This window comes from Panicum virgatum, chromosome 4K (assembly GCF_016808335.1).
Source record: "Panicum virgatum strain AP13 chromosome 4K, P.virgatum_v5, whole genome shotgun sequence".
Taxonomy (NCBI): domain Eukaryota; kingdom Viridiplantae; phylum Streptophyta; class Magnoliopsida; order Poales; family Poaceae; genus Panicum; species Panicum virgatum.
Window position 1 is genome coordinate 14,403,214 of NC_053139.1, and position 23,233 is coordinate 14,426,446.

The 23,233-nt window shown below is 44.8% G+C and overlaps 1 protein-coding gene and 1 pseudogene across 1 annotated transcript; both read right to left on the bottom strand.

Moving 5' to 3' along the window:
- Positions 1 to 8,037: 8,037 nt before the first annotated feature.
- Positions 8,038 to 9,864, bottom strand: LOC120705082 (the record flags this gene model as incomplete). The annotated part of the gene is made up of 2 exons (XM_039989613.1): positions 8,857 to 9,864; positions 8,038 to 8,454 (listed from the first exon to the last, which is right to left on the bottom strand). Coding segments are annotated over exons 1-2 (1,425 nt in total), but the record flags the coding sequence as incomplete, so codon positions are not given.
- Positions 9,865 to 19,589: 9,725 nt separating this feature from the next.
- LOC120701932 lies at positions 19,590 to 21,032 on the bottom strand (annotated as a pseudogene).
- Positions 21,033 to 23,233: the final 2,201 nt, after the last annotated feature.

The window sequence follows — 23,233 nt, forward strand, 5'->3', positions numbered from 1 at the left end:
CCAACCGGGAACGTCAGTCCGGGACAAAAGGGGGTGCCCTTTTGTCCCGGGTCTGGCAACCGGGACAGAAGAGGAGGCTGGCGCACCCTTTTGTCCCGGTTGGTGTTACCAACCGGGACAAAATGTCTCTTTTTTTCATGTTTTTCTTTTCTCAATTCTTTTTCTATTTCAATTATACTTTTGCATTTCAATTAAACTTATGTATTGGAATTCAGTGTGTATGATCTCCACTAATATATACATATATATATAGTTACTTATATAATATTTTTCCTAGATAGTTTTCATATATAAATTAATTCACTTATATATATATATATGTATACACATATCTATACATGTGAATTCCTTTACATATGAAAATGTCTAGGACCAATATTATATAAATATATATATACACATATATATTATTGGAGTGCTTATATATATAATACATACATACTCCATCATATTTGCATAGGTATATTCGTTCTTAATTACATAGTAGAATTCGCCTTTTGGAAATTTAATACATACATACATACTCATAAATAGAAATTTAATACATAGACACACATATATATTTACATAGTTATATTCGTTCTTAATTACATATATACGCGTATATTTTCATATTTGCTGTGATTGTCAATATTAGATATTCCATCGTAGTAGAATTCGCCTTTTGGATCGAGGACTTGCTCAACAATAAATCCGGAGAATTATTCTTGAATCGCCATAATCTTTTCCTCCGGTATGAGTTTATCGCGCATCTCCCCGACCTATGGAAAAAGGGGATAATTAATTTCGACTAATTAAAATACGAGTTCAAATATTAACAAATTTTTTACTTACTTCCTCCTCCCAATCTGTCCAGCCCTTTGGAGGACCTACCAGACCATGGATGTTCTCGCATACATAGTATGCGCACAATACAGTGCCTGGTTTCTGCCTCATACACTTTAAGAGAGAAGAAATTATCAAGTATTTACATGAATATATAATAAAACTAATGAATCGTGCAATGAATCATCCAAGTGCGTACCGGAAAATCTGTCTTGATCTTCAATTCCTTGTCAAATTTGCCTGGATGATTTTTAGCGAATTCTTTCCAAACCCTGTGCATGATTAGAACAATTATAGTCAAGTAACAAAGTGATTCAAATTATCGGTCACCGACGGAGTAGTGGTAGAATTACTTTTTCATCATGTTAAGAAGATTTTCGTATTGTTCTGGAGGTCTCCTCAATGAGTCCATAACCACGAGTAGGCTCTTCTCGGGAATTATGACAATTAGGACCCAGTGTTCACTGCAAGATTATACGGAGGCAGTTCTTGGTAGTTAAGGTTTATACAATTTGATTACAGAATAGAAAGAGTTAGACGGAAGGAATCACTCACGCAAAGTTGTAAGGAAACAATATCATTTGCTTGTTGTGATAAATGCTTATGTACTTGAACAACATTTGGAATATCTCATCGGTATTGTCGCGTAGAAGCCTCCAATTACAAGTAATTGGGTCGATGAAGCCGAGGTGAGAGTATCCCTTTCTTCTGCAAGTATGTATCTCCATTCTACATGATACCGAATAAATCAAGAGATCAGTATGTTGAGATCATGCAAAACAATACATAAGGAGAGTAAAATACTTACAGAACCCACAAGGCGACCATAGAGATGTCGAGGGCCTCCTGATGGAATAGTTGGTAAATTTCTTCCCAGTTTATCCATAGAATGGCCTCCCCCCGTAAGAAATCGTCATCTTTAATCTTTGCGCCCTGCATGAAGATGCAATCGGCCATCGCACGCATGTAGTGCTGGTGCAGCTTATACATTTGCGTTGGAAGCACAGACACTACTTCGGGGGGTACAAGAGTTTTGCCGATCTCAAACGTCCATTTGACGACCACATCGGCCTTTGGAATATCTTCTCCCCCTGCAATCTGAGCGGCCGTCAGGTTTGATTCTTTCAAAAATGTAACAAAGTCTTGTTCTTGCGTCGTCTGTCCCACTACGAGAGGCTCTATTGATTGTTTCTTTTGGGCTCCGAGCTGTGGAACGTCGGACGACGACGACTTTGATTGTCTCTTCTTTTTCTCAGTAGTTTTGATAATTGTGCGTTCGTAGTCTGAAGGGGGGTCTCTCGGAATGAATTTTCTCTTATTTGCTTCGCACATTCTCTTAAAAAATTTCAAATCTATCGGATTTATCACTTTCTCGGGCTCCGGCTTCGGCTTCGGCTTGAAGTGCTCTTTAACTCTTTCTTGAGTTATCCGATCACATTCTTCAAGGCTCATGTCCCAGGGTTTAATAGGAGCCTCCTTGGTTTTCTTCTTCTTTTCCTTCTTCTTTGGAGGCTCCTTAGCCGGTGCAGCTACCTTCTTTGCTGGCGGCCGTTTCTGCTTCTTTGCCGGCGGCGGAGGGGGTGACCATGGAGGCGACGGTGACGCTTGAGTGTTCATCGGCGCATGAGATGATGGTGATGGAGAATGTGCCGGTGAACCTTGCCGAGACAGTGCTGCCCTTGGGGAGTTTTGCGGAGATGCCGGTCTTGGAGAGGCATGCTAAGATGCCGGTCTTGGTGTTTGATCATCCGACTTTAGGACAATGTAGCGCTTATCCCATAGGATGTAGCCATGAATGGCTTCTGCTAGTGTCCTCTCCCCATCGCCTCCAGGAATATCAAGCTCGAGCGTCTCCCAACCCTGGCACACCTGCTCCACGCCAACTCTTGTGTATCTAGGCGGAATTTGCTGCCCGTGGTACACGTCGCCTGGTTCGGTTGGCATGGCGGTACCGTACGCAACAGTGAACATTAAGTTCTTAACGGCAGTCTGCAGGTCACAAGGTGTCCGGTGGGTGATCTCATCCACTGGAAATCGCTGCGGGGCCGACGCTTCAACTGCGGCCTGGATCCCCGTGGGCTCGGCGGCGGCGATGTCTGTGGAAGCGCAGCTGCTTTTCCGCTGAGACAGGTGATCGGCTGCGACACTAGGCTCTGGAGGCAACGTTTGCGCTTGCTGTTGCTGGCTCATTGCTACGGCCACTTGGCGTTGAACCTCTTCCTCCAGTCTTTGATCGTGTGACATGAGCCGTTCCTCTAGCCTTCGCAAGTGCTCCCGCTCATCATTCTTTCTTCTTTGCCGGCTTCTATATAACTCAATGTAATCCCTGAACCCATACTTCCACAGAACCACGCATTTACCTCTTGTGCGGCCCGGATGCTCTGGATTCCCAAGGGCGTAAGTCAGCTCGTCCCTCTCTCTATCCGGCTTGAATGTTCCCTCGGCCGCTGCTTGTATGGCCTCCTGTAGTCTCTGGGCTGCTCGCTGGATGTTTGGCCCATAGACGCAGTCACCAGTCAATGGGTCCAAGCTTCCCCCGTGACCATAAAATCAGGTCCTTGACCTTTCAGGCCAGTTCATGGTCGCAGGTTGGATGCCTCTGTCAAGCAGATCCTGCTCCATCTTCTCCCATTTGGGTACTGCAAGCTTGTAGCCTCCTTGGCCTAGAGTGTGATGGTACACTTTCTTCGAGGCGTTGTCTTTGGCCTTCTGCACCTTCTGAAGCCCAAGCTCTGAAGACTTGTATTCCACAAATGCATCCCAGTGACCCCTGAGCTTTTCGAGCTCGCCGGTAAATACGGGTGTGGTCCCGGTCTTGATATATTTCTTCGTCAAAATTTTCTTGAATGATCGTAGCTGTTCGGCCATCTTACTCAGGGTCCAGTGCTTGCATATCTCTTCGGATTCAGCTGGAACCGTGAAGTTTTTCTTAAGCTCCCGCCAGCACCATTCTTTTTCTCTTTCGGGTACCGCATCCCGTTCCTCGCTTGGATTGGAAGCTTTCCAGAGCTTGAAGCTGATCGGGATGTGGTCCCTGACAATACATCCGGATTGTCTTATGAATTTTTTGGCGGCAGCTTCTGGAGCGATCGGTTCACCATCTGGACCAACTTCCGTTATAATGAACCGCCCTTCTAGTTTTTTTGTTGGGCCTCGCTTCGTCTTTTTCTGCTGCGACGATGATCCAGACGGCTATAAAAAACATTCATAGTATCCATATAGATTCAGATGAAAATATGATTGTCACTACAAATAATTATAGTTGTGATATGTACATTAGCGCTTTGTTCAGCAGCAGCGTCATCCTGAATAGATGGTGCCTCAATTCCATCACCGGACATATTCAAATATATGTCGGTATTGCTGCCATCATCAGCTTGTTCAGCGACATCTCCTTGACCTTCGCCAATCATATTCAACAAGAACTATTCGTCTTCCGCGTCTGTGTGTCGCGGGTCCATCGTAACTAAAATATGAATACAAATAAAACCCTTAAAAAATTATCTAAATAATCCACATATTTGCGAGCATTTGACTAAGTACCGATCGATGGTCGAGGTCGAGTAATATTCTCTAAGTAATTCAAGAAATGAACTTGAAATATTCTATCGATAATTTCACTAAGTACCGATCGATGGATGAGGTCGAGAAATATTTCACTATGTAATTCAAGAAATATACATGAAATATTTAAAAGAAATTTAAACTCACTTTACACATACATACACACATACATTCATACATTTAAAAATTTGTAAATATACCTTTATTTACACAACAAATTATGATTTCACTCTTAACAACAAATTATGATTTCACTCTAAATAACATGAACTCTAAATTATGATTTCAAATTATGAGCATGTCCCAAAGTTACATGATTGATTGCTCTTATACTAGTTTACCATGCTTCTTAGTACACAATTCTCGTAATTTTCTAGACCTTCATTGATCCTGTACAATGCTAAATTAACCATATAATTTGCTACTTTCTTTGAATTGTGCCGATTTCATCAGGTTCTTTTGTTGTGGTTGATTTTATAGACTTAGGTCTAAGTAGCACGAAACTAAAAGTTTTTTTATTAGTAAATGTTATAGAAAATTTATGGATCCATGTTACTTACTTGCCAAGAGTTTTCTTTCTAGTAAATCGAAGTCAGCAATTTACATCAATTAAGTTGGACCCTGAATGTTATTATAGTAAATTCATAGATTCATGTCAATTACTTATCAATAATTTTTCTCTCATGCAGATCATAATTAGAAAGTTATGTTAGTCATTGTTGTGGTACTGTGTAAGTCAGATTCAGGGTGAACACTATAATAGTTTTGTGAAGCCTCATTTCCTATTTGATGACCAAGCATCAATGCACCTACATTTGAGAGCAGCAGACAATGCAAGCATGGTGATTCTGTTATTAGTGCTCTGTGTTGGAGGGGACGAGATCGAGCTCTACCTTTGGGTACACGGCGTGGGCTGGGATGGCCTGTAGCGGCGGGTCGACGGCGAGCAGGGGATGGTGGCGAGGGCGTTACGGCGGCGGCGGTGGCTCTGGGCGGCGGCGCGTGAGGTCGGGGCCGGCTCTGGGCGGCGGCGAGACGTCGATGGCGGCGGTGCTCGGCTCGCGCGGTGGGGGGAGCAGGACGGCGGCGGCGGTGGCTCTGGGCGGCGGCGTGAGGTCGGGGCTCTGGGCGGCGGCGACGTCGATGGCGGCGGTGCTCGGCTCGCGCGGTGGGGGGAGCAGGACGGGCGCAGATGAGAAACCAAGTGTTAGGAGAAGGGCGAAGGAGGAAGGAAATATATGGGGGGGCCTTTTGTCCCGGGTGAAGCCACGACCCGGGACAAAAGGTCCTTTTGTCCCGGGTGGTGGCTTCACCCGGGACAAAAGGCCCCCCCTTTTGTCCCGGGTGAAGCCACCACCCGGGACAAAAGGACCTTTTGTCCCGGGTCGTGGCTTCACCCGGGACAAAAGGGGTTTTTGGGCGGGCCGGGAAAATTCCCAGCCCGCGGCCCACCTTTAGTCCCGGGTGGATCTACCACCCGGGACAAAAGGGGCCCGTTTTCCCTCGTTCCCGCCTAATGTTATGTTTGTTTTTGTTTCTTTTTACTTCTCTTTTAAAATTGGCTTTCATTTGTTAATTCAGTTAATAAAATTATGATTCCAAAAATTATGGAACAAAATTTCTTATCTCTATATAAACTTGATACACGCAACAAAAATAATTAATTTTCATTCAAGTGATTGGGTCAATGAAATATCTAACTTTTTTGAAATCATATTTGTTATTTTGACCATGCAAAAATATATTAGGTGAAATTTTTTTTCAAACTGTTGCTTTTCGATAGAAAGTGGATTCTATCACGATATTAACATTTAAAAAGTGAATTTTAGATAAAATTAAGCAATTTCATGATATTAATGAGTAGTGTGTGAGTTTGAGAGATAGTGTGTGTTAATGAGATTGTGTGTGTTAGTGAGAGAGTATAGTGTGTTAATGTGAATGTAATTTCATGAAATAAATAAAATTAGTTGAGTAATCCATTATTGAATGAAAATTATAATTGAGTCTAGTAATTAAGTGAAAAATATATAAAATAATATAAATAACACATAAAGTATAATTGTACAGTACATATATAATAAAAGTATTCGAATTGCGATTATGTTTTTATACAATAATATAAAATGATTCAAGTACATGAAGAATTAGCGGTAACAGACTTTCTCTTCACAAATGTCCCTTGATTATGATCACGGCGCAAGTATGGAGCATCATCATTGGCTAGCAGGATGCATGGATCAGCATTTACTTCGAAAGGTGGAATGGCAACAAAATTATTATATTCTTCTGAAAAGTCTGTCTTGTCCTCCACTCCAACGATGTTTCTCTTTCCTGATAGAACTATGTGTCGCTTAGGCTCATCCTTTTGCTTGTTGATCCCCTTCTTTGGCTTGCTGGACAAGTCCTTAATGTAGAAAACCTGAGCGACATCCTGGGCTAGGACAAATGGCTCGTCTCTATACCCAAGATTGTTGAGATCAACTATTGTCATCCCATACGCATCTTTTGTTACCCCTCCTACAGATAGCTTAACCCATTGGCAACGAAATAGAGGCACCTTGAAATTGGGACCGTAATCCAGCTCCCATATCTCTTCAATGTAGCCGTAATATGTGTCTTTTTTCCATTATTGTCCGTGGCATCCATACGAACACCGCTGTTTTGGTTGGTACTCTTTTTATCTTGGGCTATCGTATAAAATGTGTTTCCATTTATCTCGTACCCTTGGTATGTTAAGATATTCCAAGATGGTCCCCTAGCCAATAAGAACAGTTGTTCACTTATATCCATGTTATGCATTAGATGCTTCCGCAACCAGCTGCAGAAAGTGTTCATGTGCTCACGTGTAATCCATGCCTCAGACTTTTCCGGGAAATTGGAGAGCAGAATTTTTTTGTGTTCTTCGATATATGGGTCAACCATGGATGATTGTTGAAGAACCGTATAATGCGCTTTCTTGAATGAGAAATCATCTGTGCAGACATAAGATTTCTTTCCTAATGTACCCTTTCCAGTTAGTCTCCCCTCATATCGCGATTCAGGGACTCCAATCGGTTTAAGGTCATCAATAAAGTCAACACAAAAGTCAATGACCTCCTCAGTTCCGTAGGCACTGGCGATGCTTCCTTCTGGACGAGCTCTATTACGAACACATTTCTTGAGTACCCCCATGAACCTTTCGAATGGGAACATGTTGTGTAGAAATACTGGTCCGAGAATATCAATTTCTTTGACAAGGTGCACTAGAAGATGTGTCATGATGTTGAAGAAAGATGGTGGAAATATCAGCTCAAAGCCAACAAGACATTGCACCACATCGTTTTGCAGCTTTATCAAATTCTCCGGGTCAATTATCTTCTGAGAAACTGCGTTGAGGAAGGCACATATCTTCACGATGGTTAACCGGACGTTATCAGGCAGAATCCCCCGCAGCACAACCGGAAGAAGTTCGGTCATAAGCACATGGCAGTCATGGGACTTGAGATTTGTAAATTTCTTCTCTGCCAAATTTAAGATTCCTTTTATATTGGATGAGTATCCAGATGGAACCTTTATACTGCTCAAGCAGTCAAACATGGTTTCTTTCTCTTCCTTGCTAAGAGTATAGCTGGCAGGACTTAAGTATTGTCGTCCATTATCTCGCTGTTGTGGATGTAAGGCATCTCGTTCTTCCATACGTTGCAATTCTTGACGTGCTTCTACTGTATCTTTTGTCTTTCCATACACTCCCAAGAATGCTATCAGGTTGACGCAAAAATTCTTCGTGAGGTGCATCACATCAATTGCATGACGAACATCTAAGACTTCCCAATATGGTAGCTCCCAAAATATAGATTTCTTCTTCCACATGGGCGCCATTCCGTTTTCGTTCGGAACAGGTTGGCTACCAGATCCCTTTCCAAAAACAACTTCTAGATCTTTTACCATGTTGAAGACGTCTTTACCACTACGGTGCATCGGTTTTGTTCGGTGGTCCGCTTGGCCTTTGAAATGCTTGCCCTTCTTTCGTACCGCATGCCTGATGGGAAGAAACCGACGATGACCCATGTATACAACCTTCTTACAGTGAGTCAACCATATATTATCGGTATCATCTAAACAGTGTGTGCATGCTTTGTATCCCTTGTTCGAATGTCCTGACAAGTTACTAAGAGCAGGCCAGTCATTGATCGTTACGAACAGCAATGCTCGTAGGTTGAAGTTTTCCTGTTTGTATTCGTCCCACATCCGTACACCTTTATCGCCCCAGAGCAATAAGAGTTCTTCGACCAATGGTCTTAGGTACACATCAATGTCATTTCCGGGCTGCTTTGGACCCGGGATAAGCACTGGCATCATGATGAACTTTCGTTTCATGCAGAGCCATGGTGGAAGATTGTACAGACAAAGAGTCACAGGCCAAGTGCTATGACCACTGCTCATCTCACCAAAAGGATTCATGCCATCCGTACTCAAACCGAACCTTATGTTTCTCGCATCCAAATCAAATTTAGGGTACGTTCTATCTATTTTTCTCCACTGCGACCCATCAGCGGGGTGTCTCAACATCGAGTCTTTCTTACGTTCCTCTTTGTGCCATCGCATCAACTTAGCATTATCTTTATTTCTAAACAGACGCTTCAAACGTGGTATTATAGGCAAATACCACATGACCTTCGCAGGAACTCTCTTCCGGGGAGGCTCCCCCTCGACATCTCCAGGATCATCTTTTCTAATCTTGTAACGCAATGCACTGCATACGGGACATGCATCCAAATTCTCGTACTCGCCTCGGTAGAGGATGCAGTCGTTGGGGCATGCATGTATCTTTTGCACTTCCAGTCCCAAAGGGCAAACAAGTTGTTTGGCTTCATACGTTGTGGCAGGCAATTCATTGTCCTTAGGAAGCATTTTTTTAACAAGTTTGAGTAATTCACCAAATCCCTTGTCGGATACACCATTTGTCGCCTTCCATTGCAGCAACTCCAAGGTGGTGCCAAGTTTCTTAAATCCATTTTGACAATCTGGGTACAACAACTTATGGTGGTCCTCTAACAACTTCTGGAACTTCAACCTCTCCGTTTCACTCTCACAGTCTGCCTGCACATTGTGCAATGCTTGCCCCAGATCGTCGCTGGGATCATTTTCTGCTACATCTACTTCGGGCTCTTCCATGGGAATATCGTCATCGAATGCACCGATTCCAGCATTCCCGGGAAAGTGGTCGTCAAAATCTTCTTCTTCATTGTCTTCCATGGTAACCCCCTGTTCTCCGTGCTTCGTCCAACAAACATACTTTTTCATGAAACCATTTGCGAAAATGTGGCTGTGTATGGTTCTTGAAGATGAGTAATCCTTGTTATTGTTGCAATGAACACACGGGCAGCACATAAAACCATTCTGCTTGTTTGCCTCAGCCACAGACAAAAAATAATGCAGGCCATCAATGAATTCTTTCGAACGTCGGTCAGCATTGTACATCCATTGCCGGTCCATCTGCATTTTAAATAAATCGATTTGAATTCTTTACACGTATCGAATAAATAAAATATATCAAACCTAAATTAAACTAAATGTAACATAACATGAATAATTAAAAGATATGCAAAATCCATCATACATCTTGATTAATTAAAAGGAGTACTTAATCCATTACAGAACTTAACAAAGGAGTACTATACATGAAATTTAAAAATTCGGTCAACAACACATAGGTTTTCAACCGTCCTTGCGTTGGAACGCAGAATGTTCTAACGGATTTCTTGCTGGCGCAGAAGAAGATGGCGGAGCTGAAACCTCCGAGTTTGGTGGTGACGAACCGTAACGCCGCAATAAATCCTCAAGATCAAACGGAGGTTCCTCGCCCCTTGCCATGCATTCTCTATATTCTTTTTCCAAATAACGGAGCGCTGCCCTATGAAAAGCACTAGGTTTTTTGGACCGACGACCTACTCGAGTTGTGCCCTTCTCTCCAGAAGGACAACGATCACCCCCACCGGCGCCACTCTCTCCAGCTGCTGAAGCCATATTTTACTGAAAAATACCTTTATTTTCCACATAATTATAAATTCTTACCATTACAATGCAAAAATTATTTGAAAGAAATCTCTATAACTTCTAATTACTTTGACACCCTTCAGTTCCAGGAGTACACTCTTTTCAATATCCAGAAACCCTCTAGAAGAAAAATAAACATTTATTTCTGAAAATGTATATGTCAGTAACCTCAACCCTGCGGTGATGACACTGCCTTTCGGGGGGACACGATGCGGTACAAGGATGTCACCAATCAGCTAGTCGCAGCACCAACATTTACGATTAATAGGCACATCACTTGGCACAGGCAGCATGCTCGTTGATATGCTCTCAGTACAACAACGGGCATGCTGACTGCGTCAAATGCTGTCTTCTTATCAATCGGAAGTACTGGTGATGCGACCAACCGATTTGCGACGTCCTTATAGCGCATCGTGTATCCCTGAAAGGTAGTGCCATCACCGTTGGATGGAGATTAACGACGTACTTCTTTCGAAAAAAAGTTTTTTTTAGCTTCTAGATGGTTTCAATGTGAGCCTGATTAAATACATCACTAGAGTGTCAAAATAATCCATTCATAATACAAAAAATTCTATAATATACTCATTTCATTAATTCATTCATGAATAAAAAAATCAACTATCCACAATATGGTCATATATACAAGTACATCACATAAAGTATCTACACTCATTCTAAAAATTTCTACTATCCATATACTCATCTAAATCTAAAAGAAAATTACACCTACATATGCAATCTAGCTAGCTAAATGTCCAAGAAATGCGCTAGCTACACATTTTCTCTATTTCTAAAGTATGAAATGAGCTATACAAGCCAAGGAAGAAGAGAAAAACAAGCCCCAAACCTTTAGAGCAGATGGATGGACGGGGAATCAAATATCTTCACAAACGTGGTGAAGAAATGAGCAAGAACTCCTCTGTCCCGAGCCAAGAACAGCAAGAAAACAAGTGGGCTGAATGGCTCGGGCGGGGGGAGAGGGAAGGGGATAAGGGGCGCAAGGCCTTTTGTCCCGGTTGGAGGCACCAACCGGGACAAAAGGGGGGACTTTTGTCCCGGTTGGTGGTTCCAACCGGGACAAAAGGCTACACGGGCCTTTTGTCCCGGTTGGAACCACCAACCGGGACAAAAGGCTCCCATTTTGTCCCGGTTGGTGTCTCAAACCGGGACAAAAGGCCCCCGTCCCCCCCGCTGGCCCGGCTAGCCGTTGGACCCGGGACAAAAGCCACCTATTGTCCCGGGCCCAAAGGCTGCCGGGACAAATGGCTAGGAACAAATGCCTGTTTTGTAGTAGTGCGATGACGTGAGGTAACTCTGGACGATTAGAGCTTCAGCGATCGATCACTCCTACTGTTGTAGTTCGGAGGTGCTGTGTTTGGCTCTCCCGTCGACTCCACGGAGCGCAGCGAACTCGGCGACCGCCACGGACGTCGAGCAATGGCTTCAACCAAGAGTTGTGCTGAGGGCGGACGAACGCCGCGTTGGTGCCGGCTTCGGCGCCGTTGCTGCCGACGCGGCCCTTCTGAAGATGCTAGGAATGGAGAAGCTCCGGCGACTCGGCCATGGCCGATGTTGCCGGCTTCGGCGCCGTCGCTGCCGGCGCGGCCCTTCTGAAGATGCTAGGAATGGAGAAGCTCCGGCGACTCGGCCACGGCCGATGTTGCCGGCTTCCATGCTGTCGGTGCAGGCGTGACCCTCCTTGGACGTGATGGGCTCCGGCACCGCTCCGAAGATGCTAATAAGGATGGCGAAGCTCCGGCAGCTATGCCGCGGCCGACCGGCGTCCGCGTCGATGTCATCGAGCTGGCCGATCTTCGCGGGCTCGGGGCCGGATAGAAGGCAGAGCCAGACGCCACGAGGTCTTGAACCGGCCTAGACACACGCCGGTGCAATTGACGATGACACGACTCGGCGGCGACTCGGGCCACGGCGGGGGTCGTACTCCATGATGGCATCTCCGGCTCACAGGTTGCACGAGACGATTTCCCCTTAAGCTCCTCCTATCTGGCCATGCAAGCATGAAACTGAGAGAGAGAGAGAAAATGATTAGTGTTTTAACCACCTGTGCCGGCCATGCTCATCAACTCCTCTGTGCGGCAGCGACTGCCTGCCTCCGGTACTCTTCCCGGCGTCGCCGTGCACAGCTCCGAGGTGTTGACGGCTTCTCTCTTCTTTGCTTGTACGTGGTGGGTTGGCGGATGGTTTCTGCTGGCAGTAGGGGTGGTGCCGGCGACGAGACGAGCCTCTCCCTGCCTTTCTCTCTCAGCCTCTCGGTCTGTCCACTCTGTCTGTGTGTGTCTCGTGTGAATGACCAGCCCTCCTTTTATAGGCCAAAGTGAAAACGATCGGGTGCTCTAGCCTAAAAAAAGAGAGGGGGTGAATTAGGCAACTGAAAAACCTTAACCTATGACTCCAACTAGTTTTCACAAAACTTAAATTAAAATAAGCTATCTAGTTGTGCAACTATGGTTCAACTTAGTGTGAAACTCTCATCCCAAAAGAGTTTAGCAACCTATAGCCAATCCTATCAAGATAATACTTTATGAAAGTAAAGTCACACAAATTGCAATATGAAATACGGAAGTTTAAAGAGAGGGATGAGAGAAAGCAAACTCTTGACGCGAGAATTTATCCCGTGGTTCGGATTGCCACAAAAGTGCCCCTACATTCACGTTGTTGAAGCACTCACAAAGTGCCCCTACATTCACGGATGGCTTGGAGATGTTCTTGGGTGTGTGGTATGTCCAGCAACTCCAGCCATTTCAAAATGGCTAGGGTGAGGCCTATATATAGGCCACCAAGTCTTGGAGCCGTTGCTCCAACAGTCAATAGAAATCAGCAAACCATCGGTTGAACCGATGCCTCTGCATGGGGTAGCGTCGGTTCAACCGGTCACTCGCAGGCTGAAACTAGCCGTTGGCTTCTCTGACGCATCAGCAGCTGAGTTGGCACCCATCGGTTAAACCGATGCCTTAGTGTCGGTTTAACCGGTGACTCTTGATCGTCTTGTAGCCGTTGTCCTTACTGACATCATTGCTCCGATGCTATACTCCGGTGGGCATCGGTTCTTCCGGTGCTGAAGGCCTGACTGCTTCACGCTTGACATAGTCTCTGGAACATAGTACGTTGAATGCACCGATGCTTGACTTGACACCATCAGTTCAACCGGTGCTACACTCTTTCTTCACTTGATCTCCAAAAGTGCTCAGACTTGCACCAAAATGCCAGGGCGTCGGATCTTCCTACAACCATCGGATGCACCGATGCTCAGGCATCGGTTAAACCGGCGCTACTGATTTCAATAAAACTCGTCCAATTCAGCGTTTCTTTGAGTTCTTTTTTCGTGTTTTGCTTTGTATGACATTTTTACTTCATCTCTAGGATCTAGAAAGGTTCACTCAACAAAACCATTAGTCTCATTGATTGCGTTGTCATATGATCACCAAAATCACTCGAAATGGCATAAATGGTGCCATGTTCGTTACGATCTCCGTCTTTTTGGTGATTAATGACAACACAATCAAAGCAACCATAAATTTTGCAAAAATTGATAAATTGAATAACTTACACTTGCTTGGATGCTTACCATCATCCAATGTCGACTTGGCCTCCCATTAAAACCATGATTCCCCTTTTGTTCCTCCCCCTATTTTATACTCCTCCCTCATGATCCACTTGGCATTTCTCCCCTTTTGGAATATATCTCTCCTTCTTAGGATAATACCTTACATTGATCCATATCTCTCCCCCTTTGGAATCAAATCACCTAAAAAGACTCTTGCAAAATAATATAGTTCAAGAGAAGATTAGTAGCCTAGAGAGTTAGTTCCATGATTCATGATCCATTTGTATGATACCAATGAAGATACCAATTCAAACTTTACTACGGTGGATCACAAAATTACAAAACTAACATGACATAAGCTAAACTTCCTGCAAAGTGTGTGCACAACATAATAATGTGCAAATCAAGTGCACAACTTGATGTTTAAACAAGGAAGCTTAGACCTTATCATCCACGGAGGTAGCTCTAAAATAACAAGAAATTGACAATGATATCAATTGAATGAATTTAGAACCTTTCATACCTCTGGGGGACCTTTGTTTACCTTGCATGTACCAATTGAAAGTGACTTGCATCAATTGAAGTCTTTAAAAGATGAGTACTTGGTACATCAAGGTTAAGCAAATGTATGAGCACATAGCCTATGAACTTAGATATGAGCATTTAAGTTCAATAGAGCATGACTCAATATGTATGGAAGCACAATTTATCTAAACACTATTATAGAGTTGTTTGTTCACATTAATCGTGAATAACATTCTCTTAGAGTGTTAATTCCATCGTGAGACTACAAAAGATAAACTTGCAAGCATGTTAGTCTCAAAATTACAAACTATAGAGTGAACTCCCCCTAAATGTATGCATTTAGTGTTTGAATCACTAAGCAAAAATATGCACAATATTTTTGACAACAATGGAAAGTTTACCATATAGTTTGTGTTCATGGTACATAAATGAAACACATACCTCATGAAGTCTATGTACCATAAAGGGTAACCTTGTGTAGCTTTCTACACACTTATCAAACCGTGTAGGTTGCTCATGGGTTAGAATCATTACACAAGCAACCTAGCATATATAACACTAGGAGATGCAATGTATGCAAACAACCTAGCAAAAGCAATGGAGCTACATGATGCTTGAATTGAAATATAGCTAACATTACCTTATGAGGGACTTGGGCAACAAATGTTCAAGTCGTGAGTTTAGCTTCTTTGGCTTGAACCTTCACTTCAATTTGTAAGCTAAGCCTCCAAATCTCCCAAAACCATTCTTGGACTTCAAGTCTCCTTTGGAACCCACACCATTTGAGGCCCCTTCATATTGATGTCCTTGGGTACCCAAATGGAGTGATTCCAACTCCTTTCCTTCTTCCCAACCTTGTGAGCAACCACTTTGTCATTGGTCTTCTTTTTTATCACATAGGAGGTGCTATTGCTTTTGTTCCTCCGGTTGAGCTTGGTGTAGATGAGAGAACTCTTGATTGTTAGTTTCTTCTTGTTCTTCTCATCCGAAAGCTTCTTCCTTGGTTGAGGACACTTGTTGGACTTGTGGCCTTCTTTGTGGCACTTGGAGCAAGTTACAGTGGACCCCTTCTCAAGCTTCTTCACCATGTCTTCACGGTTATCTTGAAAAGGTTGGACATTGCTCTCTATGTCTTTGCCCTTCAATCTATACAAGTCCTTCATGAGTCTTTCCACTTCTTACTTGAGCTCACCATTCTCCTTGGCAACGAGATCATCACATGATTCTACAATAATATTCTCATAGCATTTCTCATTGCAAGGGTTAGAGCAAGATTCATCAATTAAATCAATGCAAGAAGTTGAAGCATCTATCCTAGATATTGAAATTGCACATGGGATAGTTTGCTTTATTTCCAAAAGGTCATTAGTATCATTAATGCTCTCAAATTTTAATTTGAGCTCTTCATGCTCCTTGCTAAGCAATTTGAATTTGCATATTAAATCTTCAAAATTTGTAGCAAGAGAAGCATTTAGATCATTGAGAGCATTAAGATTTTTTATTTCCTTTGATTGCCTCTTATTGACTTTTTGGTCCTCATGAACAAGGTCAAGAAGTTTATCAATTGAAGGAGAGTCGGAGTCATCATCACTTACATCGCTATCCATACCTTTGGCCATGAAGCAAGTGTTGGATGATGATTCCATGCGGGTGGTGAATTTCTTGTTCGATTCATCACTTGAACTTGCACTTGATTCTTCACCACCGTTTACCGATTCACCAAATATAGTAAATGATTCGTGCTGGGCTTCTTCTCCTTCTTTTTCTTGTTCTTTTTGAACTTCTTCTCAACCTTCATGAGTTGATGGTGATGCCCATCTTTGAGGAAGACCATATACACCATTGAGTTGATTTCCTTCAAGCATTTGTTCATCTTTTTCACTTGCTTGTAGAGGTTGGGGTGCATTGGTTCTTTTTCATCATTTGAGGAGGTTCTTGTATCTACTTCTTCCTCATCACTTGAGCTACTTTTGATGGCCATCTTCTTCAACTTCTTGAGTTGTTTGCAAGCAAGTGCGCTATGCGTTAGTGAAGAGGATGACGCATTTGTCTTGATGTCATTGTGTAGCTCATGGGCGATCACCTTGTTTAGGACTTGATTTGGTGTCAAAGTGGTGAGATTTTTCTCATATAGAATTTTGGTCACCAAATCATAGTCCGGCCTTCGGAGTGAGTGAAGGATCTTGCGAATGAGCTCCGTATCTTCAATTTGCTTCACACCTAGAGAATTGATCTCATTCACAAGAGTATTCAATTGTGAGTACATAGATTCAACATTCTCATCATCAAGTTGCTTAAAGCTACTAAGCTTATCAATGAGAACATGATATCTTACATTAGCAACATCCTCCGTGCCCTCATGGGTTGGCACTCATCGGTTAAACCGATGCCTTAGTGTCAGTTTAACCGGTGACTCTTGATCATCTTGTAGTTGTTGCCCTTGCTGGCGTCATTGCTCCGATGCTATACTCCGGTGGGCATCGGTTCTTCCGGTGCTGAAGGCCTGGCTGCTTCACGCTTGACATCATCTCTGGAACATAGTATGTTGAATGCACCGATGCTTGACTTGACACCGTCGGTTCAACCGGTGCTACACTCTTTCTTCACTTGATCTCCAGAGGCGCTCAGACTTGCACCAAATGCCAGGGCGTCGGATCTTCCGACAACCATCGGATGCACCGATGCTCAGGCATCGGTTAAACCGGTGCTACTGATTTCAGTAGAACTCATCCAATTCAGCATTTCTTTGAATTTTTTTTCGTGTTTTGCTTTGTATGGACTTTTTACTTCATCCCTGGGATTTAGAAAAGTTCACTCAACAAAATGATTAGTCATATTGATTGTGTTGTCATGCGATCACCAAAATCACTCGAAATATTATAAATGATGTCATATTCGTTACACAAAGACAAGGCGGTTGGTGGCTCTGATTAGCGCTGATGAAGGACGCTCCCGGCTAACGGTGTGAGCTGGTGGCAAAATCTCCGTGGATTGGCTTTCCTTGCAACGTATCCATGCTAGCTTTCCTTTGTCAGGTGGAGACCAACAATCACGGGGTGAGGACTTTCTATCTTTTGCCGGACAGGAATTGTTTGTTTCCATACAAGAAGAAGCCAATACAAATTACAAATACTTTCCATTTGCTAGGAGGCGGTTGGTGGCAGGCTCAAACGAGAGCTCTGGCTGACATGCGGGCCCTTCTCTCTATTTCTCGGCCACTCATATGGCAAGTATTTTTATGCAATTACACGTACGCTGGTTTAGGCACATATTCGTCACCTACGTACAGGCTAGCCATGCACCATTATTTTATACCCTTTCACATGACCACTAGTATTCATATTTGGATGGGTGCACGGAGGTACAGTGCTCCCATGGGGAGTGCCGGATACGCGGCCGTATACACCTGCGCCGGCCTGGAGTAGGAGCACATGAATCCGGTTAAGTATATACGTGTCGGGCAACTTGATCATCTCTGCAATTCAAAATGCAAAGAAGCTTGAACGTGTACAAATTTCATAGCACCGGTAGCAGGTGCTTGTACATAACACTTTGCATGCTAGCTTCATGTTATTGGGTTAATCACGAGGAGCTGATCGTGTAGATGTACAAAAACCCGTCAAATACGATCAGATAATCCGGATATTAAATTCGGATAGTTTTATAATATATATATACTAATGAAAATCTAATTTAAACTCTAAAAAATTATAACTAATTCATTTGAAATATGAAAAATACAAAGTTAGTACCAAAAATTTTATAAAAATATAATCTACCTACCGCCACTACTTTAGTTTTACAGTACGAAATATATACATTAATAAAACTTTAATTTGTCTCAAAATATTTAGAACTAATTCATTTCAAATCAGAAAAATATAAAATTAGCACCAAAATTTTACTGAAAATATAATGTACATATTGCCTCTCTATAGAAATTGAATCTTATTTATTATTAGTGTAGTTTAAGAACTAAAGTCAAACTTTAATAATAATTCAACATTCTATTTTGAATAAATGTTGCCTTTACTTGGTATCCGAATAAACATCTGTGCCTGACATGATCCGCATCCGGTTCACTCCGTATTCGATACACATCTGTTCGTATTTGTAACCGAAGCAATCCGAATCTATATTTGTATCCGAGACTATCTGTGTTCGAATCCAAATCCGATAGAAAATGTGAAAACAAATACAATATCCACAATATCTGTTCGTATCCGATCCGTTTACATCGCTAGAGGCAAGAGACGGCTTGCGGATGGAAACATTCGCGCCACCACTGGCTGCCAGCTGGAGTGGTGCAGGTGGTTGCTTGGATAGGAATCAATGTAAGTTTGCATCATGGCCTACCAATGCAAAGTGATGTGCAGTTGTGCATGGAGAATCAAGTTTGCATATTATCGTAGTTAATCAGCTGATCTAAAAAAATATCATTGATATCCACTTGCATTCCTAGGAAGGAACTACATACTCTATGGATAATAATAGATTCAATATTTTATAGTATTTTGGGTTTCTTTAAAAAGGTATATATGAATTGTTAATTGCTAATAATAAAATACAGAAGCCAAGTAACGTCCATATGGGTCTTATCGGTTGCAGTAATTGTAGATAACATAAAGGTGGAGACATCAGTTTTCAGATAGACGATTTGTATTTTAGTGCCATCAAAAAAAGATAGAAAAGAGCACCCAGAAACAGTGCCATTCGAATATAGTAGTACAGCACTCTTAAATTAAAGGGATAAGTCTATTTTACAACCAAGAAGTCCGTTTTTCAACCTCCTACTACGAAACCGGGTAACCTAGGCCCTCGAACTGGCAAAACCGTCTGAATCACCCCCTCGAGCACTGTAGCAAACTGTTTTGAGGGTGGTTTTGCACACGTGTGCCGCCGCTTCCGCCGGCCTCCCTGTCTTGCTCTGCCACCCCCGTCGCCCCTACCTCCTTCCTCTCCTGCTCCGCCGCCGCCGCCCCTCCCTCTCCTGCTCCGCCGCCTCCGCCCCTCCCTCTCCCGCTCCACTGCCACCCTCCCTCTCCTGCTCTGCCATCACTCCTCCGGTCCTCCCTCACCTTCCTCTCTTGCTCCGCCGCCGCCGCCCTTCCCTCTTGTGCCCCACCAACCGGACCGGCACCATGCCAGTGCGCAGCGCCCCAACGCGAACGCCGACGTGGGTGTCCACCACCACCCTGAACGCCTGCTGCCGCCCCCAGTACCGGTCGCGCACGCGCGCCGCGACGGCCTCGTCGACGACCACGCCCCTGGCGGTGGCCACGAACGAAACGGCGGCGACGCCCCGCGGCGCGAGGTCGAACCCGGCGACGGGCGCCCACCCGAGCGCGACGTCCCCGTCGGCGTCGGCCAGCGCGGCGCGGCCCTCGCCGCCGCCGTATTGGAACGCGACGCGCTCATTGGGGTTCCACGACACGGCGCGGGTGCCCACGGTGGCGTCCAGGGCGGGCGCCGCCGAGGAGTTGCCGAGGCGGAGCCGCACGGGGGCCAGCGGCTGCAGATGGAACGACGGCGGGCGCGGGCGGTAGTAGAGGTACGCGAGGCACGCCGCGGCGAGGGCCAGGCAGAGCGCGAGGAGGGCGAACCCCACGGTGAGGCAGCACGCGCGGCGGCACGAGCACCCGCCGCCGCGGCGGTGCTGCTGCTGGCGGTACCGCGCCAGCTTCTGCGTGCCGGCGGGGGGCGGCAGGTGCTGGTGGTGCAGGTACTGCGTGCCAGCGGGGGCTTGAGCGAGAGCACCTGCGGCTGCGGTGGCAGCGCGAGAGCTGGCTTCTTGAAAGGCGGCGCGGGCCTGGTGGCGCCATTGGCGGGGGCCGGCGCGGGCCTGGTGGCGCCATTGGCTGAGGAAGGGAGGGAGGGAGGAGGTGGCAGTGGGACCCACTGTCATTGAGAGGGAAGAAATGAGGGAGGTGCTGACGTGGACTGACTTGTGGGCCCCGCGTGCCACGTGTGCAAAACCACCTTCAAAACAGCTTGCTACAGTGCTCGAGGGGTGATTCGGACGGTTTTGACAGTTCGAGGGCCTAAGTTACCCGGTTTCGTAGTAGGAGGTTGAAAAACAGACTTCTTGATCAGTTCGAGGTTGTAAAATAGACTTATCCCTAAATTAAATATGCTACCAGTAGTTTCAGATAAATATGATGAGATACTAATAAGGTCATCCGTCAATTCTAGTGAGACACAAATGAAGCCATCTCATCAATTTACTAACCATCCAAGCATTAGGGCCTTCTCAACGCCGCGCCATCCCAATTTGAACAGAAGTGACATCACTAAATTCAATTTACAACGATGGAGAACGGTAGGAAGAACGCTTCCTGTACTCCTCACTGCATCGCATGCGATGATGGAGAGCGAGATCGCCGTCGTTGTTGGTTATATTACTTGGATCTAGGGACGTCCCAACCTTCAATTCACCACCAGGAGTTGCCTTGCGGCCTGCGGTCATGTTTGTCGCCGCCATACGCATGACGATCGCCGCCGTGATCCCGACCGCCATAGAAGTTGTTCGCCGCCGGCGTCGGTGTGGTGGTGGTGGTGGCAGCAGCTGCAGCAGGGTAGTCGTCTTCACCGCCACGACGGCGGGCCATTTGCGCCACTGGAGGCGCCCTCATCTCATCAGCGGCCTCCTTCGGATGCGACGGTGGTGCCACCACCGGCCCATGGAGCGGAGGACTAGCGGAGACACCCTTGCGCTGATGAGGAGCTTGCGCTTCTTTCAAAGGGGACTTGTAAGCTTGGCCGTAGTCCTCTTGATCTGATGGAACATAAACCCGCTGTGGAGGGGGAGGTGGAGGCGGCGACGGCAGTGGCCCAGGAGGTTGCTGGGCGCAGCTAGGATGGGCGGGTGACCCGTGATCCCCGCGGCCACCGCCACCGCAGCTGAACGGCAAACACATCGCCGACGCCGATGTAGCGATTGGGCTGCTGAAGGTTGCTCAACTAGCTGGTGTTGGTCCGGACCCTAGAGCGATTGTAGTGAAGTAGCTACTAGCTGGGAGAAGTACTTGGAGAAGTGGTTGGGCGGGAGAATATATCAGAGCAATGTACATGTATGGGTGTGCGCCGGTAAGCTGGGTTTCGTGCGACTTAAGCTAACAAGAGAACCACAAGGACCATTGGCCCACGGTATATGAAGCATGAGAAATATGCTTTGTCTGCAATGATGAAGAATTTGTGCTCCGAATTTAACAAGGCTACCTTTATCATTTGCAAAGCATTTTGAGTGATTCTCGCGTAGGGATATGGAATGCTGCTAGCTTGTCCATTTGATACTGCCCGTTTGTTGCCATGTAAATTTTCAGCTACTTGATTCGGAAGCTTTTGTCATGACAAACCCTTACATGCCATGCGCTTTTTTTTGTCATAATAATCAAAGAGAATGAAAACTAGGTAACCTCGGCTAGTCAGCCTATAACTAGCCTAAGTGCAATTACATTAGGCTAGTTGGCCTATAACTAAGATGAAGTTTCATAGAATGTGAGAAGAGTTTCATTACCATGAAACTCATCTGGCATGGTTACTTAGTTCTCAGTCTAGTTTTAACTGTGCTCATGAAATTTCCACTGAGACTGGCCTTAGTGCTGTCTAATAGATGGTCAGATGCCCGAACTATTGTACTCTTACAATAGATTGTCCTACAATAGCACAAGTCTTAATTAAGTAAGATAACATGAGTCAGTTGCAATTATATTCGTTTGTTCTACTTCAAGTGTAAGATTATGTATAATTGCATGGATTGTATTGTTTGAGCCTCTTGGGCTGATTTATAAGAGTACATGGCTTGGAGGGCAAGTAGCCTCTCCTAGAGATAACGAAGGTTATCCTGGAATTACAAATTTACAATCAATCATAAACTAACTATATCTGGGGTTGCCTAAGGGCAAGTACATTGGTGTCGTCTAATAGGTAGTCTCATACATGACACGTAATTTTGAGACGACTTATTAGACAACTTATACAAGAGGTTGTCTTATAGGTTGTCTCATAGAAACTCTTTAACTTCTTAATTTGTGTAAATAAAAAAATGTTGTATGTTGCATGACAATTAAAACTCATACAATGATAGTCTAGTTGTCTCGTAATCCTAAAATTTAGCCTATGAGGCGGTTGTCTCGCGAAATAACGACATCTTTCTCTCACCTTGCTCTCTCTCATCCACATCACCAAAAATCCTTCGTGGCATTGCATGAGACAAACATGAGACCGCTGACGTGTAGCAATATACTTTCCCTAATATACTCTAACATCCCTCCCCACAATCACAACGGGAGCGCCCAGATGATAAGACTGTAGAATAAGCCAAGCAGACGACATCCCCCCGGCAGTCGCAATCGTCAATGCGCCACAGGTATTGTGGATGGAATGGGAGCCGAAGAGGCTTGTCAAGCAGATGGTAGCCCCTTAGTGCTAAAGTAGACGAGGTTGAGATGGATGTGGTAGAAGCCGTGGAGGATGGTGCGGGTCCAAAACGTCAGTGAAGGTGCCCGAATACACAAAATCAGCACCTTCTTGCCGATGACAGCAGCAGGACAGTGAGCGGCAGATGACGATGGTAGACAAGGCAGCTGAAAAGTGCTCAGGCATCTTCTTTCAGCAACATCGGTGGTGGTATCTGCGCAAAAACGATAGTAGGCATAGACTCGGATCGAGTGCCAGCTTAACGAGGACTGGCAACGGATGGCACAGCCGCCTGAGCGA